Source organism: Dromiciops gliroides, chromosome 2 (assembly GCF_019393635.1).
Source record: "Dromiciops gliroides isolate mDroGli1 chromosome 2, mDroGli1.pri, whole genome shotgun sequence".
Lineage (NCBI taxonomy): Eukaryota > Metazoa > Chordata > Mammalia > Microbiotheria > Microbiotheriidae > Dromiciops > Dromiciops gliroides.
Window position 1 is genome coordinate 309,107,122 of NC_057862.1, and position 22,504 is coordinate 309,129,625.

Here is a 22,504-nt window from a genome sequence, read left to right on the forward strand (position 1 = left end):
ACAGCTTGCACTTCTTTTTAAGGCTCTTTTATTCAGCTGTCTTTGACCCATCCACAATGAGAATGAAAACCATTTTCCTCAAACTGTTGACACACCAGAAAATGTTGACATCTCTCTGAAGGGATAAATAGTTATTATGAAGAACAGTAGGGAAATTCTATAAAGAGATTTCAACTATATCAATGTTGAGCTCAGTCTCCTTGGAAAGAAGATAAAAAGCTCCAGTATGACAGCTGATGGGAAATTGAAAATGACTCACAAAAGTTTACACAATCGATAGTCATGTGCAAAACATGATCAAAGGTGTTAAAACTAGGTTTTTGGTGAGTTAAAAAAAACTAGGTTTCTGTGCATGCTCACTTCCCCATCAATACTGTTAAAGAGAATGGCTCAGGGGCAGCTAGGTGGTGCAGTGGCACTGGCATTGGATTCAGGATGACCTGAGTTCAAATGCAGCCTCAGACACTTGACACTTAACTAGCTGTGTGACCTTGGGCAAGGCACTTAAACCTCATTGCCCTGCCCCCCAAAAAATAAAATTAAAATTAAAAATAAAGAGAATGGCTCATTTGTTTGAAATGAGAAACTTCCTGAATGAAAAACATATCTGAAGAGTTAGCATGGAACGGCTCATGTGATGATTTCTTTCTTTTGAAAGCTAGTAAATACAAAAACGTTAGGACAGTGTTTATTTGAAAGGTTATTGGGTCAAGATAGAGATCATTATGAAATGCAAAATGGATTATTTTGATTACATTAAATTAAAAAGGTTTTGTACAAACAAAACCAATGCAACCAAGATAGGAGGAAAGCAGAAAGCTGGGAAACAATGTTTACAGCCAGTGTTTCTGATAAAGGCTCCATTTCTAAAATATATAGAGAAGTGATACCAATTTATAAGAATACAAGTCATTCCCCAATTGAGAAACAGTCAAAGGCTATGAACAGTTTTCAGATGAAGAAATTAAAGATATCTACAGCCATATGAAAAAATCTTCTCAATCACTACTGACTAGAGAAATGCAAATTAAAACTACTCTGAGGTACCATCTTACACCTATTAAATGGGCTAATTGGATATGACAAAAATGGAAAATGATAAATGTTGGAGAAGATGTGGGAAAATTGGAACACTAATGGATTGTTGGTAGAGTTGTGAACTGGTCCAACCACTCTGGAGAGCAATTTGGAACCATGCCCGAAAGGCTATAAAACTGTGCATACCCAGTTTTGACCTAGCAATACCACTACTAGGTCCATATCCCAAAGACATAATAAAAAAGGGAAATGGCCCCACATGTACAAAAATATTTATAGATGCTCTTTTGGTGGTGGCAAAGAAATGGAAATTGAGAGGATGCCCATCAATTGGGGAATGGCTAAACAAGTTGTGGTATATGAATGTAATGGAATACTATTGTGCTGTAAGAAATGATAAGCAGGCAGATTTCAGAAAAACCTGAAAAGACTTACATGAATTGATGCCAAGTAAAATGAGCAAAACCAAGAGAACACTGTACACAGTATAAACAACACTGTGTGATGATCAACTGTGATAGACTTAGCTCTTCTCAGCAATACAAAAATCCAAGAGAATGCCAAAAGACTCATGATAGAATATGCCCTTCACATCTAGAAAAAAAACTATGGAGTTTGAATGCAGATTGAAGCATACTATTTTCACTTTTGTTGGTGGTTTTTGTTTGTTTCTCTTTTCTTATATCTTTTTTTCCTTTTATTCTGATTCTTCTCTCACAACATGACTAATGTGGAAATATATTTAACATGACTTGTGATGCAGAACCTGTATCAGATACATGTAATTGGAAAAAATAAAATACTATTAAAAATAAGTTATTGGGGGGGGCAGCTAGATGGCGCAGTGGATAGAGCACCGGCCCTGAAGTCAGGACTACCTGAGTTCAAATCCGGCCTCAGACACTTAACACTTACTAGCTGTGTGACCCTGGGCAAGTCACTTAACCCCAACTGCCTCACTAAAAAAGAAAAAAAAAAAAAAAAGAAGGGGAAAATGTCATACCTAATCAACATTTACAACTAATGGAAATTGGCGAGGAGGAGTAAAAAATGGAAATTATAAGGGCAGCTAGGTGGCGTAGTGGATAAAGCACTGGCCTTGAATTCAGGAGGACCGGAGTTCAAATTCGGCCTCAGACACTTGACACTTACTAGCTGTGTGACCTTCAGCAAGTCACTTAAACCTCATTGCCCCGCCAAAAAAAAAAAAGTTATTGGGTCAACAATAACTGTACAAAGCACAAGATTTCATTGAAATAAGTAGTCTTTAAAATAGGTGCTCAACAAATTAATTAATTTTCCTATTAAAAAAATTTTTTTTTTAATTTTTGCAGGGCAATGAGGGTTAAGTGACTTGTCCAGTGTCATACAGCTAGTAAGTGTCAAGTGTCTGAGGTCACATTTGAACTCAGGTACTCCTGAATCCAGAGCCAGTGCTTTATCCACTGCGCCACCTAGTTGCCCCCAATTTTCCAATTTTCTAAGGAGAAATTAGGTAAGAAGTGAGCCCTTGTTGTTGAAACATTAATATGGAAACTTATGAGGTAAATTTAGAAGAGAAACCTGCCAATTTAAAAAAAGAATGCAGACCACATTTAAATTTTTTTCCACCATCGCAGTTTCAGAGAAATGGAATTTATTCAGGATTAACTGATAGTATAGTTAGTTAAACTTTCTGTCTATAAATCCAAGTGATGATTTCTAAAGCCCAAAAAGATAAATGAATTCTTGAAGGAAATTATATTTAACTTGTATCAAACTCAAATGCTTTAATACAACAGGAAATAATTTTTTTAAAAAAGGATATCAGATACCATATTGTTTGCCTTCTCAGTGAATATAGTAAAGGATGGGAAGAAGGAAAAGAATTTGGAATTCAAAATTTTAAAAAGAAATGGACATTAAAAATAAATAAATAAGATTTTTGGAGAATGGGGAGAAAATTATATCAGAAAAAAACCTGGATTGTGACTATGTTTCTGAAAAAAATATGATGCAACAGGCTGATGAATTAAGTTAAAAAAGATGAACAGATGCTAAAGGCAGTGTCCTAAAAATTTAACACTTACCCAGATGTTAAAATTTTTTAAAAAATAAATCCTTAAAACTGCCCATTCATATTCTTTGACCATTCATGATTTGGAGAATATTCTTATATATTTATTTCAATTTCACATATACATCAGACCTATGCAAGGCATATTTGTAGTATATATAGTATATTTAGCATATATATATATTTTTTCCAAGTGTTTGTCTTCTAATTCTAGTTGAATTGATTTGATCACATAAAAGCCTTTTGATGTTATATAATTTAAATTATCTATTTTATCTTCTGCTGTCATCACTAACTCTTGTTTTAAGAATTCTTTCCTTATGACTTAAACTGATACTAAGTAAAATGAGCAGAAACAAACAATATATGCAGTGATTACAGCAATGTAAATGGAAAGACACTGAAAAATTTCAAAACTGAATACCATATATAGTATTATAATTACCAAACAACCCGCTCCCCCCCCCCCCAAGAAAATGTACCTTCCTTGCTTCTTTGCATAGGTAGGGAGATAGATTTGAAAATGAAAGTGAGGGCAGCTAGGTGGAGCAGTAGATAAAGCACCAGCCCCGGATTCAGGAGGACCTAAGTTCAAATTCGGCCTCAGACACCTGACACTACCTGTGTGACCCTGGGCAAGTCACTTAACCCTCATTGCCCTGCCAAAAGACTAGAAAATATCAGATAGCTTTATTGTTCTAAAAAGCAACCAAAAAAACATCTGCATCCATCAACCTCACACTCTCATCTCCAGAAAATCTTTATGATAATGGCCTATAAAGATATTGAGGATATTTTAATTTTTTTAATCATTTTTTTCAATCAACAAAACTTCCCTTTCTCCCTCTCCCCGACTTTCTGTACTAAGAAAGAAAAACAAAAATACTATAATAAACATATATAGTCAAGCACTGGCCACATCCCCCCAAAATATTTCTCATTCTGCACTTTGAGTCCTTCACCTCTCTACCAGAAGGTGGCTAGAATGTTTCACCATTAGTCCAGAGTGAGAGTATTCTTGATGAAAATGAGATATTTGAATATGCAGACAGTTTTCTATATCTTTACAATCACAAAACTGGCTGAAAGGTGTATAAAATACACAATTCCTCTGAATTTATTGACTATTGACTTTAACAAAACACTTGACTCAGCAGAATAAAACACAGAATGAATTTAAGGCTCTCCTTAAACAAGCTGTCTTCTATATATGTATCTCTTAAAATCATAAGATTTCTTGATAGTTATCTTCCAGAATACCAAATAAAGCAGAAAAGAGGGAGATGTCTGCTTACTAAAGTTATCTGCACAGTGTCCTAAATGAAAAAGGATTCTTTAGACATAGAGAAGTTTTACAGATAGTTTTTATGGATGATGTGCTGAGTGCATCAAGACGCTAAGTACTACTTGTCTCCTCGATGAGATCCACAACCACTCAAAAGAGATCAGTCTAACAATCCTTTGTTGGAAAAAATAAAATGAATGTAGAAAACATATTGCCTTGATTATGACATACAATTGGATTGGCAGCCAATTAAATTAAGTTAGTCCATGAATACACATATGTTAAATAGGCGCTCAGATGGAAAATTATCTGGGTCCATGATTAAATAAGACACAGGAAACCAGGGAGATTGTTATCAATTACAAGTGGCTCCCCAACATAAAAGCCTATCTTTTCAACATTATATTCTTCTGATGATGCTATACTGTTTCAAATCAGGATACACACCACAATCTCCAAAGAATCAAAACTGTGAAAGACCCAAAAAGATCCATGGAGAAGACGGATAGTGGCTGCAGTGTATTACCAAAACAACTTCTGTATAAGAAGTGGCAGAAGATAGATAATTAAGGACACCTATAACTGGAAAAATAAGTGGGTACAATAAACTTCGGAAAACTTAAGTATTGTAATGCTATGCAAACCCATTAAAAGATTTAGAAGGAAGGACTCTAGAACACTGAGTAAAACATTTGTAGAAGATTTATGGACTGGACTAAAATGAGACAGGATAAAGAATCATGGATGAGTTGTAATTTTCTTCAATGGAAGAAGCATTCACATTATTGGGAAGCTATCAAAGTTCTGATGTATGAGTAAAATTCATAAAAATCTCTTTAATGTAAACAATTATAAACACTCAAGAAGTTTCATCATTATCCGGTATATATGGAGAACCAAGGAATCCCATGGTAATGTTCTAGGTATTGTGTCCCTTATAAAACAGAACTGTAATAAAGCAGTCAGTAGAGATAGATAAAATAATAAATCCGTATTAAGTAATTTGTAATTAAGTAATATGACTGAGTATGTGATACTGATAATATTTTAATACAACAGGATATGCCTGTGAGGTAAATTATGCTTAATATGAACCGCTTTCAGACCACACCATTCCCCAAACTCCTTTGAATTTCAAAGTGTTATATTCATAGTAAATACCCCCTGCACAAAAACTATCAAAAATCCCTTAGATTTACAGTATCTTGCATTATATGGAACTAATATATTAGAGTTAATAAACCCTAAGAAAGTATAGCAGTTAATATGAACAACACTGGTTCACTCTCATTTTCAAAAACAGGTCTTGATTTAACTCAGTAATTAAATTGGTGAACTAGATACTCAAGTTATTTCCTTATTATTACTATTACTGAGTAAAGCTGGAGCTTTAATTCCCAGAGGGTCATTTAGAAACAGACCATGGCCAGATTTTTTAATTTAGATGATCCCATGTGCATAAAATTCTTACATATTTTGAAGAAATTTCTACTGCTTTAATGCCAAATGTCTACAATTTAATTATTAAATGTTCCTTTGAACTGATGAACTAAAAGTATCTACCATTTAAAGTTCTAACTTAATATTCACTTCTACGTAAAACACTTCCTCTGGACAATGTCTACTTTTGCTTCAATTGCAGCAAATCTATGAAACAAGAGCAGAACCTAGTAAATAAGAATATATGTTGAGACTAGCAGGATAAACAATCCACTTAGCTTTTCCCTTTCATCCAGTCAAAAATGAAAGGAAGTACTCAACAAAACTAAAAGAAAATTCAAATTCTAAGAAATCAGAATGACTCTTGACAGTCTACAGATAACTTAAGGAACTCACTGGAGGAAAAATGAAAGTAATAAGTGTAGCTAGAAAACAGGAGTATGTAAAATATAAAGCTACCAGAAATTTATAGGAATCAAAGCAACAGTCTAATTCCTAAAAGAACAAAAATTAAAGGAAATTGATAGAACGTGTTCTCGTGGGGTAGAATGCAAGGAGGAAAATAGCAACAGATAAAGAGGTACAAAGAGCTACATTCTGAGTTAATGAAGGTCCTTTTTCTCACATACTAAACATGAAATGAACATTTACAATAGGAAAATAGACTAAGTCGAGGATTTTCAATATTTTTATGCTATAGGAAAACTGGCTATTCAGTTGCATTCTATTTGCAATTTAGGAAACAAGACTTTATGATTAAGTACCCAAATACAGAAAAAGATAAATCTAAACTTTAAAAAAATTAAGAAATTACTTCAACTATAGAAGAACAGTGATAATTCTTATTAATTTCATTGTTCTTTAACAAAATTATTTTTAGAATTAACTGATTTTAATTTCCTTTCAAATGTTTCCACTCTTGAACAGTTAACCTTAAAATCCTCACCAAACCTGAGATGCTACTGCCATTCCTGGAAAAGGGAAAGGACATTCCCAGAATACATCTGGGAAAATATTCTCATTTGGATCATAAACCATTAAGTACTTGGGACATAAAGAGATTCTTTGCAGTCAGTGAAAAATCCTCAACAGCAAATGAACAGTAAATATGGACTTGTATGTAACCAGCCTTCTCTAGAGGCAGCAATAACCACATAGGATTCTCAATCTGTCTCTGACACAATGAGACAACATATCCATGGATTCCGGATATTAACAAGTCAGTGTGAATGCTAGGATTTCCAAATGCCACTCTTTCTTAGACTTAAGTACTACCAAGTATTTCTAAAACAAACATGCACTGTAGGTATCAAAAATGCAAACATTATAAGGAGGAGAACAAGTAGTACATGGCTAAAATTGGGAAATTTATGGAACTGTAAGAAAAATCATTTTATCCAAGAAGGCCCTTTCTTGTGTCTTATGATTGTTGTGGTGGTAAAGAATTAGTTTAATTCTGGGACTCAAGTTTATCAAATTAGGAAGAGGGCCCCCACATCAAAAATGTTACCTGAATTTTTGTGGAAGGACAAAGATGCAAGTAAGCTTTAAAAATGGACAGATGCTTTTGCCACTATAACCCCGATTCAAATCCTGTTGGGATCTTTTTGTAAGCAATTAATCAATACACAGTTATTAAGTGCCTACCATGTACTAGGCACTGGTGGGTGCTGGAGATACAAAGGCAAAAATGAAACAGTCTCTCCATATTCTACTGGGGGGAGAGAACATAAAAATAACTAAGTAAATATAAAATAGATTTTTTCAAGTTATCCTTAGTGACTCCAAGAAGTCACTGCACAACAAAAAACTTGTCAGTTTATTAAGGAATTCTGACCTGCTAGACCTCCAGACAGATGAATCAACTAACGGATGCTACTCTCCTCTTTTTTATCTAATATGGGAAGGAGTTTATTCCCCTCATATTATACCACTACTTCTAGTCTCTCAAGTTACCCTTACCAAAAAAATAGAGATAATGAAAAAGTGTCTGTCGTGCCTAAGTTATTTGATGGCCTCAGTTTCCTCATCTGTAAGTCTCTTACAGATTCAGATCTATATTCTCAAGATTCTATGATGACACCACTCTTAAAGAAGGCCTGTCCATAACAGTACCAGCTCAAAAATAAAGTGGTTAAGGCAAAACTGGACACATATCCAAGTCACTACCAGCCGCCACCCGGACTATGGAAAGAATGACCCTCTCTAGGAGGGGCAACATTTCCTCAATTATGGGAATTCCTCCAAAACATTCTCTCATCTGAGTATCAGAAGTTAACCAACTGCAAAGTGTTATAGGGCCCCTCCCACCCAGTTCACTCACCACTATTCTTCCTGTTCTCATTAGCAACCACTTTTTAAATTGCCCGTCCAAAGTGGATATTTTTGCAGAAGATGAAGTCGTTGCTTAACAGCCAAAATGTTATTTTGCAATCTGTGTGTTGCAAAAATTAGGTGCGTAACAAAGACATCCTGAATGGGTCACAATATTCTGTGTTTCCTCATTCCCTTTCATCGATCTTTAGTCAACATGGGATAGGTAGTAGTAACCGCAGCACACAGAATGAAGAAAGAGTGGTATTTGTGGATAACAGGCGATAGCAGTGTTGAAATATAATGAGACATGGCAGAACTGGTATCAGGATGAGGCATCAGAGTGAAATTAAAAAGTGCTGGATCTGGAGTCAGAGGACCTTCAGTAGAATAATGCTTCTTCCACATCCTACCTGTCTTTCCACTCTGGTTCTAGATTTCTAGAGCTTAGCACAGTGCCTGGCTAATAGAAGGTACTTTAAAAATGCTGGTTGGGGGTGGCTAGGCGGCACAGTGGATAAAGCACTGGCCCTGGATTCAGGAGTTCCTGAGTTCAAATCCGGCCTCAGACACTTGACACTTACTAGCTGTGTGACCTTGGGCAAGTCACTTAACCCCCATTGCCCAGAAAAAAAGAAGGGAAAAAATAAAATAAAATAAATGCTGGTTGACTTGCCTTACATTCCAACTCTAAATCTATGATTCTATGATTTTCTGAATGAGAAGGAACATCAAACAAGCTTCCTAGTATAAAGTAGATTGAAAAAGATTAGAAAACCTAGGGCTGGAGGGAGAAGCACCAAGCTAAGCTAAGATTTGGAATCCAGCTTACCCACTTACTGGAGGTACCAATCACTGGAAGCAGTTTCATGATAAAATGAATGTGTCCATTGCTACAAAATGAGACACAAGAAAAGTCAAGTTCTATAACTTCTGATCTCGTTCTAAATGCCAACTCATATTCCCTCTATTAAAGAAAAAAATGAATATTTTTTAAAACTATGGAAACATGCTTACATGGGTGGATATTTTTCTAATATTAGAAAAGTCTACTTTAATGATACATCTAAACACTCAATTTTCTCTTTTTTAAGAAGTTATTTATCTGCTACCCACCTCCTGACAGAGGTGATAAATATGCAGAACGAAACACAGTTTTGGACGTGACAAATATGGAAATGTGTTTTGCTTGACGATATTTATTTGTTACAGAGGTGTGGTGTGTTTTGGTTTTATAAGGGAGGAAGAAAAAACAAATGCTTGATAATTGTAAAAAATAAAATTTAATATTAAAAAAAGCTATCATCATCAGTTCCAAAGGGATGACCATTTCCCCAAACAAGGAAGGTTAAAATCTCTCTTATTTTTTCTCCTAAAAAAAAAAAAAAGAGCATCATTATCAGGCTTCCAATAATCACTAAGATAAAATGGTACTGTTCTTTCTTGTCTAATGGTCTACCATATTTATTAATCAGGAAAGTAAAACCTCTAACAAATTAACATCCTTTGAATTTTACACACCATCTAATCCAACCCTCTGATTTAACAGAAGAAACTGAGAAACAGAAAGGCTAAGTGTCTTTACAACAACAAAAATGGTCCCCCACTCCTTAAAAATAGTTTGTGTTTTAAAAATCTTATTTCTTGCTAGTATAAAATAAGGCCACAAAATATACCTAATAAAGAAAGAGATTCTTGATTACATATGATTTAACTGATAGAGACAACAATATAGCTATCATGATATAACTGTTCTTTTTGTAGAACACTTTTCAAAATGGAAGATTTATTTTTTTAATTTGTTAAATCATAGTCTGTGATATCACAGAAGATCAGATCATGATAGGTCAGCAGCTCTAAGAAATTTCCCAGGATACTATAGGAGACAGTCTAATTCAGCAGACTAAGTCAGACTCTGAACCACTTCCCCAAATAGTATTCATACAAGTTAGATAATAAAATTTACTAGGAAGTCATTATATCTATAATCTGAAAAATCTTCATCTCTAGAATATGATAAGTAGCTCTTTGTCTACTATGGAATTAAATATCCCAAGGAATATTTTACCAATATCCTAAGAAAAGTATTCCACTACGATTCTTATTATCAAGAGTTAACTCGGGGCAGCTAGGTGGCGCAGTGGATAGAGCACTGGCCCTGGATTCAGGAGAACCTGAGTTCAAATCTGGTCTCAGACATTTGAAACTTACTGGCTGTGTGACCCTGGGCAAGTCACTTAACCCTCACTTCCCTGCCAAAAAAAACAAAAAACAAAGAGTTAACTCAATTTCCCCAAATATTTACTAATTGCATGTACCTGTAAGTCCTTTTTTCTATCTAAAATATTTCTCTCCTTCGAAGTAATAAGACCTTTGAGATATTTTTGTTGTTATGGTTGACTTCTAAGTTCTCATTTATTCTTTTTTTTTTTGAATAGAATTTTATTTTCCAAAATATATGTAAAAACAAATTTTAACATCAATTTTTAAAAAAAAATTGTTCCAACTTCTCTTCCTCCTCTATTCCCACCCCCCCACCCACTAGAACTCAAGCATTTCAAAATAAATTATACATGAGTAGTCATGGAAAACATTCCCACATTAGCTAGGTTGTGAGAAAAAAACAGTCAAAAAACTCCCAAAACTTCAGACTGAGGAATTGTCAAAGAGAAAAAACATTTTTTTAAAAAATGTGTTTCCAGGGGCAGCTAGGTGGCGCAGCGGACAGAGCACCGGCCCTGGAACCAGGAGCACCCGAGCCCAAATCTGGCCCCAGACACCCAATACCCACCAGCCGCATGACCCCGGGCAAGCCACCCAACCCCAATTGCCTCACCAAAAAAGAAAAAAAAAAGAAAAGAAAAAAAATGTGTTTCCATCTATTTCAGATACTATCACTTCTTTCTCTGTAGATGGGTTGCCATTTTCATAAGTCCTTCAGGGTTATATTGGACCATTGCCTTGCTGAAAATAACCACATGCTTCCCAGCAGATCATTTTACACTATTGCTGTTATTTTGTATACAGTGCATTTCACTCTGCTTCAGTTCATGTAGGTCTTTCCAGCTTTTTCTAATAGTATCCTGTTCATCATAACCTAAATAATGTACCTTAAACTTGACGAAGAATTTTCTTCACATTAGCCCAGCAAGGTCATCATAACTATGGACACACTATATAACACCACAGGACACACAGAGATTGCTATACCTTTGAACTTGCCATCACCCACAAGTGTTTCATGTCCATGTTCATGAACTCTGAAATTACATGCTCTGATCCTGATCTGTTGCCCTTCCACCTCTCCCTCTGCCTTGAAAATTCATACCCTGCTATTCATCCTATGATCTCCAATCCCTCCAACCCTCAATTCTGTCAGACTACCTATCACCCTTGTACTGGCTACTGTCTTCAGTTCTCCATCTTAAACTCAATGAACTACTTCAACTCTACACTGCCCTCTTATCCAGTTCGTGTCCCTTTGTTCTACTGAAAATTTTGCTCTGCCAAACCTTAGCTTTCAATTACTCCCACTATCTGCTGCCTTTGCTCCAAATCGCACATTGCTGGACAAAACTAGAGAAAAATCACAAAACTGGGCTGATAAACTACAAATTTAAGTTATATAACCTCAAATAGGCCTTCATTATGATGGCAAGATAATTCTTTTATACCTCTCTAACCAATTCACCACTCAACTTACTACAATGACTTTTTTGTTTGTTGGTTGGTTTTTTGGGTTTTTTTGGTAGGGCAAAGGGGCTTAAGTGACTTGCCCAAGGTCACACAGCTAGTGTCAAGTGTCTGAGGCTGGATTTGAACTCAGGAACTCCTGAATCCAGGGCCAGTGCTTTATCCACTACGCCACCTAGCCACCTACAATGACTTTTTTATTATTTTTTTTTAGTGAGGCAATTGGGGTTAAGTGACTTGCCCAGGGTCACACAGCTAGTAAGTGTTAAGTGTCTGAGGCTGGATTTGAAATCAGGTACTCCTGACTCCAGGGCCAGTGCTTTATCCACTGTGCCATCCAGCTGCCCCACAATGATTTTTTGAAATCTTTTCATCTCTCCTCAAACCTCCCATGGTTGATGCTCTTCCAACCCACTCAGTTGAGAATTTTGCTTCATATTCCACTGAAAAATGAGGCCATTCACCAAGAGCTCCCTCTTCTCACCTCAGACCACTCAGAAGTTGTCTACTACTATCTTCTCCTTCTTTCCTGTTTCATATGAAGAGGTATTCTTCTCTTTGCCAAAGCAAACCCCTCTACATGCAAAAGTGCTACCATTTAGGCTGCAGTATCTTTGTCAAGAAAACCAGAGGAAAAGCAGTGAGCTCTCGAACTCATGACAAGACTGCTCCAAAAAACATCCAAATAACACCATAGGAAAATGCCCGGAGCAGCAAAACTCACAATAGAATGTGCTGAAATCATCTTCTAACCAAGAACAGCTTGGAAGGTCAGAAGGAGGGAGCTGCTGTGCTGATACAGGAGTCAAGCCCAACCCCACAGTCACCCTGACATAGATCCAGTCCCAGGAAGGCCTCACCAGAGAAGGAGGCCCCCCCCAGAGCCTCTGAATCAGCTGAAGCGCCAGTGTCGTCTGGAACCAAACTCACAGTCTGGTGAGAGGGCTGAATCCTGGGCAGTGGGGAGACTACTGGGGTCTATGCTGGTGCTGAGGTAGAACTTGGGTTTTTCATGCCTGCTGGGAACCAGGAGGTAGGCTTGAGTAGCAGTGGCCCAGGTAGAGGAGGGGCACAGGCTTGTCAGAGCTGACAACCACAACACACAAAGCTGGTTGATTAGCAAGTTGGTCTGGGGTCATCTACAGACCAGGGAACAGGCCAGGTGAATGAAGAACCTGATCCTCCTTAAATCATACCACCTGGGACTTCTTAAGCTTGGGATACTGCAGCCTGGAAACAGTGCCCCACTTTAAGGAGCTAAAAGTCAAGTAAAAGAAAGAGAAGATGAGCAGACAGAGAAAGGTGAGGACCATAGAAAGTTTCTTCAGTAACAAGGAAGACCAAGGGGCACCCTCAGAGGAAGATGTCAACATCAGGGCCCCTATATCTAAAGCTTCCAAGAAAAATATGAATTGGTCTCAGGCCATAGAGGTGCTCAAAAAGGACTTTGAAGATAAAGTTAGAGAGGTAGAGGGGAAAATGGAAAGAGAAATGAGGAGGATGCAGGAAAGACATGAGAAAAAAGTCAACAGCTTGAAAAGTCAAATTGGCCAAATGGAAAAGGAGGTACAAAAGCTCTCTGATGAAAATAATTGCCTAAGAATGAGGATTGAACAAATGGAAGCTAGTGACTTTATGAGAAACCAAGACACAATAAAGCAAATCCAAATGAATAAAAAAATAGAGGGCAATGTGAAATATCTTCTGGGAAAAACTGCTGACCTGGAAAATAGGTCCAGGAGAGATAATCTGAAAATTACTGGTCTACCTGAAAACCATGATCAAGGAAAGAGCTTAGACATCATCTTTCAAGATATTCTCAGGGAAAATTGCCCTGAAATTCTAGAAGCAGAAGCTAAAACAGAAATTGAAAGAATCCACTGATCACTTCCAGAAAGAGATCCCAAAAGGAAAACTCCTAGGAATATTATAGCCAAATTCCAGAGCTCTCACGTCAAGGAGAAAATATTGCAAGCTGCCAAAAAGAAAGAATTCAAGTACTGTGGAGCCCCAGTCAGGATAGCACAAAAGTGATACCATTTTATGCTCTCTCCAAAAGACTGAACCCTCTCAACTCCACTCTGTCACTTATGTGGGGGGGGGGGGCAGGACAATGAGGGTTAAGTGACTTGCCCAGGATCACACAGCTAGTAAGTGTTAAGTGTCTGAGGCTGGATTTGAACTCAGGTCCTCCTGAATCCAGGGCCACTGAGACACCTAGCTGCCCCACTTATCTTTAATCTCTCCCTATATACTAGCTGTTTCTCTACTGCCTACAAACACACCCATGTTTCCCCCATTCTCAAAAAACCCTCACTTGATCCATCCATCTCCACTAGCTATCATCCCATATCTCTCCTTCCTTTTTTGGCTAAACTCTTTGAGAAGGCCATCTACAACAAGTGCCTCCACTTCCTTTCCTTTCATTGCTTCTTAACTCTCTACAGTTTGGTGTCTGACCTCATCATTCAAGTGAAACTATTCTCTCCTAAATAACCAATAATGTCTTAATCGTCAAATCTAATGACTTTTTCTCCATCTTCATCCTTCTTGAACTCTGTGCAGCCACTGACAATGTTGATCACCCTATTCTCCTTAACTCTGTCTTCTCTTTAGATTGTCATGACATTGTTCTCTCCTAGTTCTCCTCCTACCTTTCTAACCACTCCTCAGTCTCCTTTGCTAGATCTTCACCCAGGTCATGCTTACTAGTCTTGGGTATCCCACAGGGCTTTAGCTCAGGTCCCTTCTCCCTAAATCATACTTTACTTGGTGATTTCATCAACTCCCATGGATTCAATGATCATCTCCACACAGATAATTCTCAGATCTATTTGTTCAGCCCTTACTTCTTTCCTCACCTCTAGCCTTGCATCTGCCACTGCCTACTGAACATCTCATGCTGGATATCCTGTAAACATTTTCATCTCAATATGTCTAAAACGGAACCCAGTATCTTTCCCTCTCTCCAAATCTTCCCTTCCCTATTAATGCTGAGGGAACCATGTTCCCAGTCACTCATCTTCAAATCCTTAACAACTCACTCTCTCACCTCCCAGAGCCAATCATTTGTCAAGTCCTGTCATCTTTACCTTTTAACATTTCTCATATACTATCCATTCTCTCCTGTGATGCTACCTGTGACATATAAAAAGTTTGAAACACATAGTTTCTGGGTAATTAATAATTTTATTAATCATGCTTAGCAATAATTAAAAGGGCCAATGACACTCTCGAATGCCAAAGACCCCCTCAAAGAACCCACTCAACCCTCATATGCCCTTGGAATAGTGGGTGTTACTGAGGGTAGCAATAAACTCTGATTGGTTAACAAAGAGGGAATGAATATTATGAGAGGCAGGCCCATTCTAATGAGGGGCTGGAGGACATGACTTTGATCACTCTTGCTCCCAGACCACCCCCAACCTCTGACAATCTAGACAAAGGATCACTTCCCCGCCCCTTCCCCCACAGCCTGCCCGAGTGGAACACAGTGGGCCAGAATTCACCTTACATCAGATTCTTTGTAGTTTTCTAGTTGGTTGGGGGTCTCCCACCCAGAATATGTACATTGGGAATTTGAGCAATCTCATCCATCAACAATGTCCTTCAGAGACTGAACAACCCACAGGCTTCTGAAAAAATCCTGGTCTTTATTCGATAATTGATTATTAATATAAGAGAGAAATAATCATTTCTCTCACCGCCACCACCCTAGTGCAGGTGCTTATCACTTCACACTTGTAATACAATAACCTTATTGTTGGTCTCCCTGCCTCAAGTCTCTCCCCACTCCAATCCATTCTCTATTCAGCTGTTAAACTGACAAGTACAAGCAATATAAACACTATTTTATAAACACCAGCACAGTGGCTGCCGTATATTAGAAGTTTAGTAAATGCCTGTTGACTGACTAACAACAGACTACACCAAGGTCTCTACCACTTGTTCTCATGCAAGATGTTTATATACTTTTGGGGCAGCTAGGTGATGCAGAGCATGGAGCAGCAGCCCTGGAGTCAGAAGGAATTGAATATGACCTCAGATACTTACTAACTTTGTTACCCTGGGCAAGTCACTTAACCCTGACTGCCTCAAAAAATAAATAAATAAATAAAAATTTATATACACACACACACTTTTTAAAGGAACTGAGGTATTCGTTTAATTCAATGGGCAAAATCTATGCAGGTTATTTGAATTCATAAATAAGTTCTCCTCATTCCCCATCTTATATGTTTAAAGAGCACCATAACTCTCTTCTAATTCATATTTCAGTGGTGAAAAAATCCAGATAAAAGATCTTTTATTACCATAACATTAGTTAAGTGCAGGGAGATTGCTTCCTCTCCCTCATTTTCAACTGTACTTCAGATATAATTTGCTTAAAACTTACTTCCAGTTCCTTAATTTTTTCTTCTGCTATCTTCTGTTTTTCTAACAGCTGGTTGTGAATTACTTCCTTGGACTGAAGAATAAACCTAGAAAACAAAAGTTGAAAATAAAGCAAAGAAGCTGTGGTCACCACAAATCAATACCTATTAACCACAAACACAAAACTCATTAAAGGAAAGGAAGTTCTACTAGTCAAACCAAAGGAAGTATTTTGTGTGCTACTACATCTGGGAGGAAAGCAATACTCAGTCTTCTTGGATGACAAAGGATCATGGTCTACGCTGCAAATTTATGGAAAAAGGGGGGGAAACCCAAAAAGTAACCAAAATCAACCACGGTGATATTTTAAACACATAAAAATGTTCTTTAACCTACATTTAATATTTTATTATTTGTAGCTCATTAATTACTTTTATCCAGCTATATTTAAAGTAATATCTGTAAATTGCTGGTCCCCCTCACCCATTTTTCTAACAGTAATCCCTGACCTTTTAAAGTCATACAATCAAGTACTGTGTTAGGATCAATGCATTTAGTGTATGTATGAATTCCTCACACAAAAGGCAGCATATAAGTCCTATTATGTTTTAGAAGGCCAAAAATACAAACATGGAAAAGACATTTTTCCCCCTTTACATTCAGGCTCAGTGCTGATAAAGATGGAAAAAAATCTAAATGAACAAATTATCTGTTTTGCCTTCTTTATATACTACCAGTGACTTAACAATTCTTTCTGGGTGCAGTAGGATAAAACTTTGGACTTAGAAAATATGGATTTGAGTCCTTGTTATACAACTTACTAACTAGGAACCCTCAGACAAGTCACTTTATCTCTCTTAACCTCAGGACTTTTATCTGTAAAATGGGAAAAACAATAGTTCAACCAAAAATGACAAGAGATGGGAAAAGTCTATGTTTGGAAGGATTATGAAAAGACTGGCAATGGTGGTAGAGGTGTGAATTGCTCCAACCATTCTGGAAAGGAATTTGGAATTATATGAAAGTGAGTAAAATGTCTCTTTGATCCATAGATTCCACTGCTAGGCTTAAACCCCAAGATTTAAAAAGCCCCATATAGGGGCAGCTAGGCCCTCGATTCAGGAGTACCTGAGTTCAAACCCCACCTCAGATACTTGACACTTAGCTGTGTGACCCTGGGCAAGTCACTTAACCCCCATTGCCCTGCAAAAACAAACAAACAAAAAAAGCCCCATATGCACCAACATAAACCATAATTTTAGCAATAATTTTGTAAAAGCAAAGAGCTGGAAATAAAGTACATCTGCCTACTGATTTGGGAATGGCTGAGCAAAATGTAACACATAAATGTAACAGAATATTATTGTGCCATAATAATAATATCTTGAGCTTTAAAGTTTGCAACGTGCTCTTACATAGGTTATTTCATTTGATTCTCACAATAACCATTTTTATAGATGAGTCAACTGAGGTTCAGAGAAGGTAAGTGACTTGGCCAAGATCACACAGCAGTGTCTGAGGCTGGATTTAAACACAGATCTGCCTGACTTCAACAATTTAAACACTAGCTACTCAGCTATGATGAAAGAAAGGATCAGTGTGCACCAAAATATTTACTACAACAACCACCTTTGTATAGAGGAAAATACCCAATACACTCTCTCTGGAAGATATTCCAACAGATGTGGTTTTGGGGTCAAATCTTGCAATTAATGGAAAAACAAATAGTTCTCTTTGAGCACTAGTTACTACTTGAATGTATGAACTTAGAGAATTAGCCAGTTGTCCAGCAAAGTGACCATAGTAAATGCTTAATAAATGTTGAATTAAGAGGACAAATTAAAAAAAAAAATCAGGGTAGGAACTTGTTGTTTCCTGAATCAACCCTGTAATGCTAATAGATATGCATGACTAAAGTGTTCCACATTCACAAGAGACTTTACATATATAAGGCAAATGAAACCAGTACAAATCAAGAGACAATTATTTTTTCAAAATACCCAGGACACAATTTCCTCCTTTTCTTCCTCTTCCAACTCCACCCCCTCCATTCACATACAGACTGCCAGAGGACATCCCATGGTGCTATCCTGGGACCTGATCAATTTCTTTTTAACCTCACTGGGTGTTTGAAGCTTGTATTTTAAGTAAAGATATTAGTTAATGTAATTGTTGATGTTATTCCTAATTACATAAAAACTCTGATCCCTTTTTTTTTTTTGCAAGGCAGTGGGGGTTAAGTGACTTGCCCAGGGTCACACAGCTAGTAAGTGTCAAGTGTCTGAGGCCAGATTTGAACTCAGGTACTCCTGAATCCAGGGCCGGTGCTTTATCCACTGCACCACCTAGCTGCCCCTGACCCCTTTTTTAAAAAATCTTATTAATCAATCTAATCTAAATGACCTCTTATATTCATAGAGATTAAAAATTCATATAAAATATTTTGCTCTGATAACCTTCACCTCCAAAATTTCTCATTTAATTCTAAGGATATTTAGTCTCTGTGATTTTAAGGCTAAAACTGACAACATAGTAACTTCTACACTTCAGTTTGTTAGTGGGTAGAGAGAAGGAGCTGTTTTGGATGGTACTTGCTAAGACACCTTGTAAAAAGCAGGAAAACAACAGGCCACATAACTCCCAATTAAATCCAAGACACAAAATTCTCAGACTGACAAAAACAAGATTTTATCCAAAAGGTCTCTTAGCCACAGACATGCTTTCACAGTAAAATGTACATTTTTCAAAATGTCCTTGACTGTTGGTCTAAGAGTAGCATTCGAATAATAGGTCACCAAGGCATCATCTTTATTAGTGTCTGGGAAACTTTCAAAGCTAAGATTAGCAATCAAGTCATTATTTATGTAGCCTTTAAAAAGAAAGGATCTGAGTAGATATTAAATCCCTTGAGTAGAAAATAAAGTTACTAGAAAGCAAGCACATTCAGCAAGCAAAACATACTTTCTACACCTGCATGCCTTTCAGATGCCTGTGTTCTATATCATCCTCAAAGGCCAGGTAGAAGCCACCAAAGCTAGAAACAAACATAATAAACGGACTCCCAAAACCTTGTCTCAATGGATACTGACTCACAAAACAGTAGGAGAAAAACATTCTATCACAATAGCTAAATGATGCCAAGCTTAATAATCAAGCTGAAAGCAGCACAGAGCCCTGAGGATTGAGAGAAATTTAGATTTATACACTGTCAGAAAGCACTGTAATACCAGCTAAACTTCAACATTTCAGAGGATCCATGATCTTATTCACATGGCTACTTTATCAAACAGCAAGGATGCTAACCCACTCATGCCTTCTAGGCCTATGCAATTCTTATCTATGTCCTCCTGTAAATCCTCTACAGGAATACATATTAGAAGCCTTCTTCTGCATTTCTTGGCATTATGGGGGTACCAGGGCAGCACCATTCATTTGTTATCCTATAATGCTATTCTAGAGCGTCTCAGTACAAAAATAGCTCCTCTCTTTCAGTTCCTCATCGCTTCATTATCTCTTTTGACACTTTTTGGAAACAGCATGTCTCTGGTCCCCCTTCGTGCCCCCTATGCATCTTTCTATTGTCACTTGAGGCCATCATTGTTTCTTCAGAGATTGTGGTATTATTCAATGATTTGTAATCACATAACATCCAACACAGAAAGAACCGGTATTAAAAAAATGGGGTTTTGTTTCAAGGAGAAGCATATGGTCATTAAAAGTGCTATGTCGTTTCCCTAATGCTTGCTCTCTTCCTCCTGGTCAACTCTGGGTCCAATTAGTTGTAAACTGCAGTGTTTGTCTGTCCAAGGTATACGTATTGATAGTGCAGCATAATGGGCTTGCCATCCAAATGTATATCATAGCCTGGTCAATATTAATTCACTATCCCCTTAGTTTTTCCTGTGTGAAAAATGAAGCTGAATACTTCTGAGTAGTTATGGATCTTATTTAAAAGGCTATGTAATGTTTCAGGGCTTGATAAAAACACCACCACGTCTATTGTAAATGGACGCATTCTCTACAGGGAATCAATCTCTCTTCCACTTGAACAATGCAATAAATAGCTTCCATGACAGTGGCAAACATACCTGGTGAACATGTACTCCTATTTTTTGATTCACTAAATATAAATTAATCAGAATGTCAAACAATGTTCTCTCCAAGTTTTCATCTTATCAAGGAATCCTTGATAGTCAAAACATATACAAGAGAAACACTTTCTTAGATGAGAATCTTTAAGGCTGCACTGTCTTCAACTAAATTAAATGTTTGTTATACTCGCCAAAAAACTGCAATGGGAGTGAAATAAAAGTATTACTTGCATCTTTTAGTAAAAAATGTGACTATAAAGATGTGATTTGCTTTAGAATATCTTTTACAAAAGTCTTCCTGTCCCATCTCATGTTGTGTTTTTTAATTTATTTTTTAGGGGGTGAGACAATTGGGGCTAAGTGACTTGCCCAGGGTCACACAGCTAGTAAGTGTCAAATGTCTGAGGCTGGATTTGAACTCAGGTCCTCTTGACTCCAGGGCCAGTGCTCTATTCCCTGCACCACCTAGCTGCCCCCCATCTTATGCTTTTATCAAGGACACCCATCATATGCACATCAATTTTTCTCATAATGCAGAGAAAGAACATACATAGATTAGTAGTTACTGGTATCTTCTTTTTTTTTTTTTTTTGCGGGGCAATAGGGGTTAAGTGACTTGCCCAAGGTCACACAGCTAGTAAGTGTTAAGTGTCTGAGGCCGGATTTGAACTCAGGTATTCCTGACTCCAGGGCCGGTGCTCTATTCACTGCGCCACCTAGCCACCCCTACTGGTATCTTCTTAAATGCTTTTTCCCCCCGTAGCTATTCCATAAATATCTTCTTCTCTCAGTATTTTTATATTACATTCAATATCTTTCCATCTTTCATATATCTTGAGAATAAATTCTTCAATGCCCTCAAAATTATGTCACCTCCAGCATGGATACCTTCTGTATACCCCTAATCTAGTTCAGTTGCTTTTCCCAAAAGAAGAACTTAGTAAATTACAATTAGAGCTCCCAGAGAATATTCCCCCCCCCTTTAAAACTGTTATTTTAACTCCATAAATGCAGAAATAATATTGAAAAGCTTTTTTTTTTTTTTTTGGTGAGGCAATTGGGGTTAAGTTACTTCCCCAGGGTCACACAGCTAGTAAGCGTTAAGAGTCTGAGCCCGAATTTGAACTCAGGTACTCCTGAATCCAGGGTCAGTGCTCTATCCACTGCACCACCTAGCTGCCCCCTGAAAAGCTTTTTTTAAAAATAAGAACTTCATTCCTCTTCTGTACTAATATTCTGTGCTACAAGTCATTAGTCCTAACCTATCAACATGTGACCAGGCAGAGTAATTTCAGAGTCACAAAAACTAAATTCATTACAGGAAGAAGTTATGAATGATGATACTAAAAATGCTCAAAATTGCCCCAGCTGGATTATTATGGCTTAAAGCACTATGAGTTAAGAAATGATCAGGCTAAAAATATGATTTCTCATCTTTTGGTACCATAGATATAGTATGACAGATAGATAGATGGATAGATTCTGTGAATTAGAGCAGCTCACACACAGAAATAATTTATACAAACCATATCCCTTTCTGTTCGGCAAAAAGTCCTCAATTTTCACATGGTAACAAAGCATGGATTAACCTATGAAAGCCTTAGATCTTTTTTTCAAACTTTATCCACTTGCTTTCTAAGAACAGCCAGTGGATATAACGAGACATTCAGGTGTTTTCCGGACTTCCCAGGAATTCCAAACTGAAAGTGTTGGAGGACATGGAAAAAAAGATGGTCATTTATTTTTATCTTTGACAGGGAGTAACTGGTGAAGAACTTTCTCTTACAATGCAATCAACAACTCAGCAACTTATAATCTTAGACAGCCTGGAATACTGAGAGGCTAAGGGACTTGTCTAGAATCACACAGTCAACAATATGTCAAAGGCAGAACTTGAATTTGGATCTTCCTGGGGTCAGCTCTCTAGACGATATGCCATATCATTTTTCAAGTCTTTATTTAATGAATGCAAAGTATACTTCATTTTCTAAAACGATGCTATTTACTAAGTGATTACAATCTATGTATGACTAACTAAAAATCAAATATGAGACCAAGTCATTTGATTTTATCTCCTCCACTTGGTAATGCTAGGCTTGTTTGCTACTCTGCCTCTCAGAGTAAAGTCTTTGCTCAAATGAGAAATTCTACTTCTCATAGCAACACATCCATCTTTACAGTGGTGTTTTAGTCATCCACAGTTAAACACATTGC

At 37.1% G+C, this 22,504-nt stretch overlaps 1 protein-coding gene across 1 annotated transcript in view; it reads right to left on the reverse strand.

Moving 5' to 3' along the window:
• PFDN1 (prefoldin subunit 1) overlaps positions 1-22,504 on the reverse strand; it is a 60,303-nt gene that overhangs the window by 25,827 nt on the left and 11,972 nt on the right. Inside the window, exon 3 of the mRNA XM_043981358.1 lies at positions 16,222-16,306. Within this exon, the coding sequence (XP_043837293.1) occupies positions 16,222-16,306 (85 nt within the window). The remainder of the gene's footprint in view (positions 1-16,221; positions 16,307-22,504) is intronic.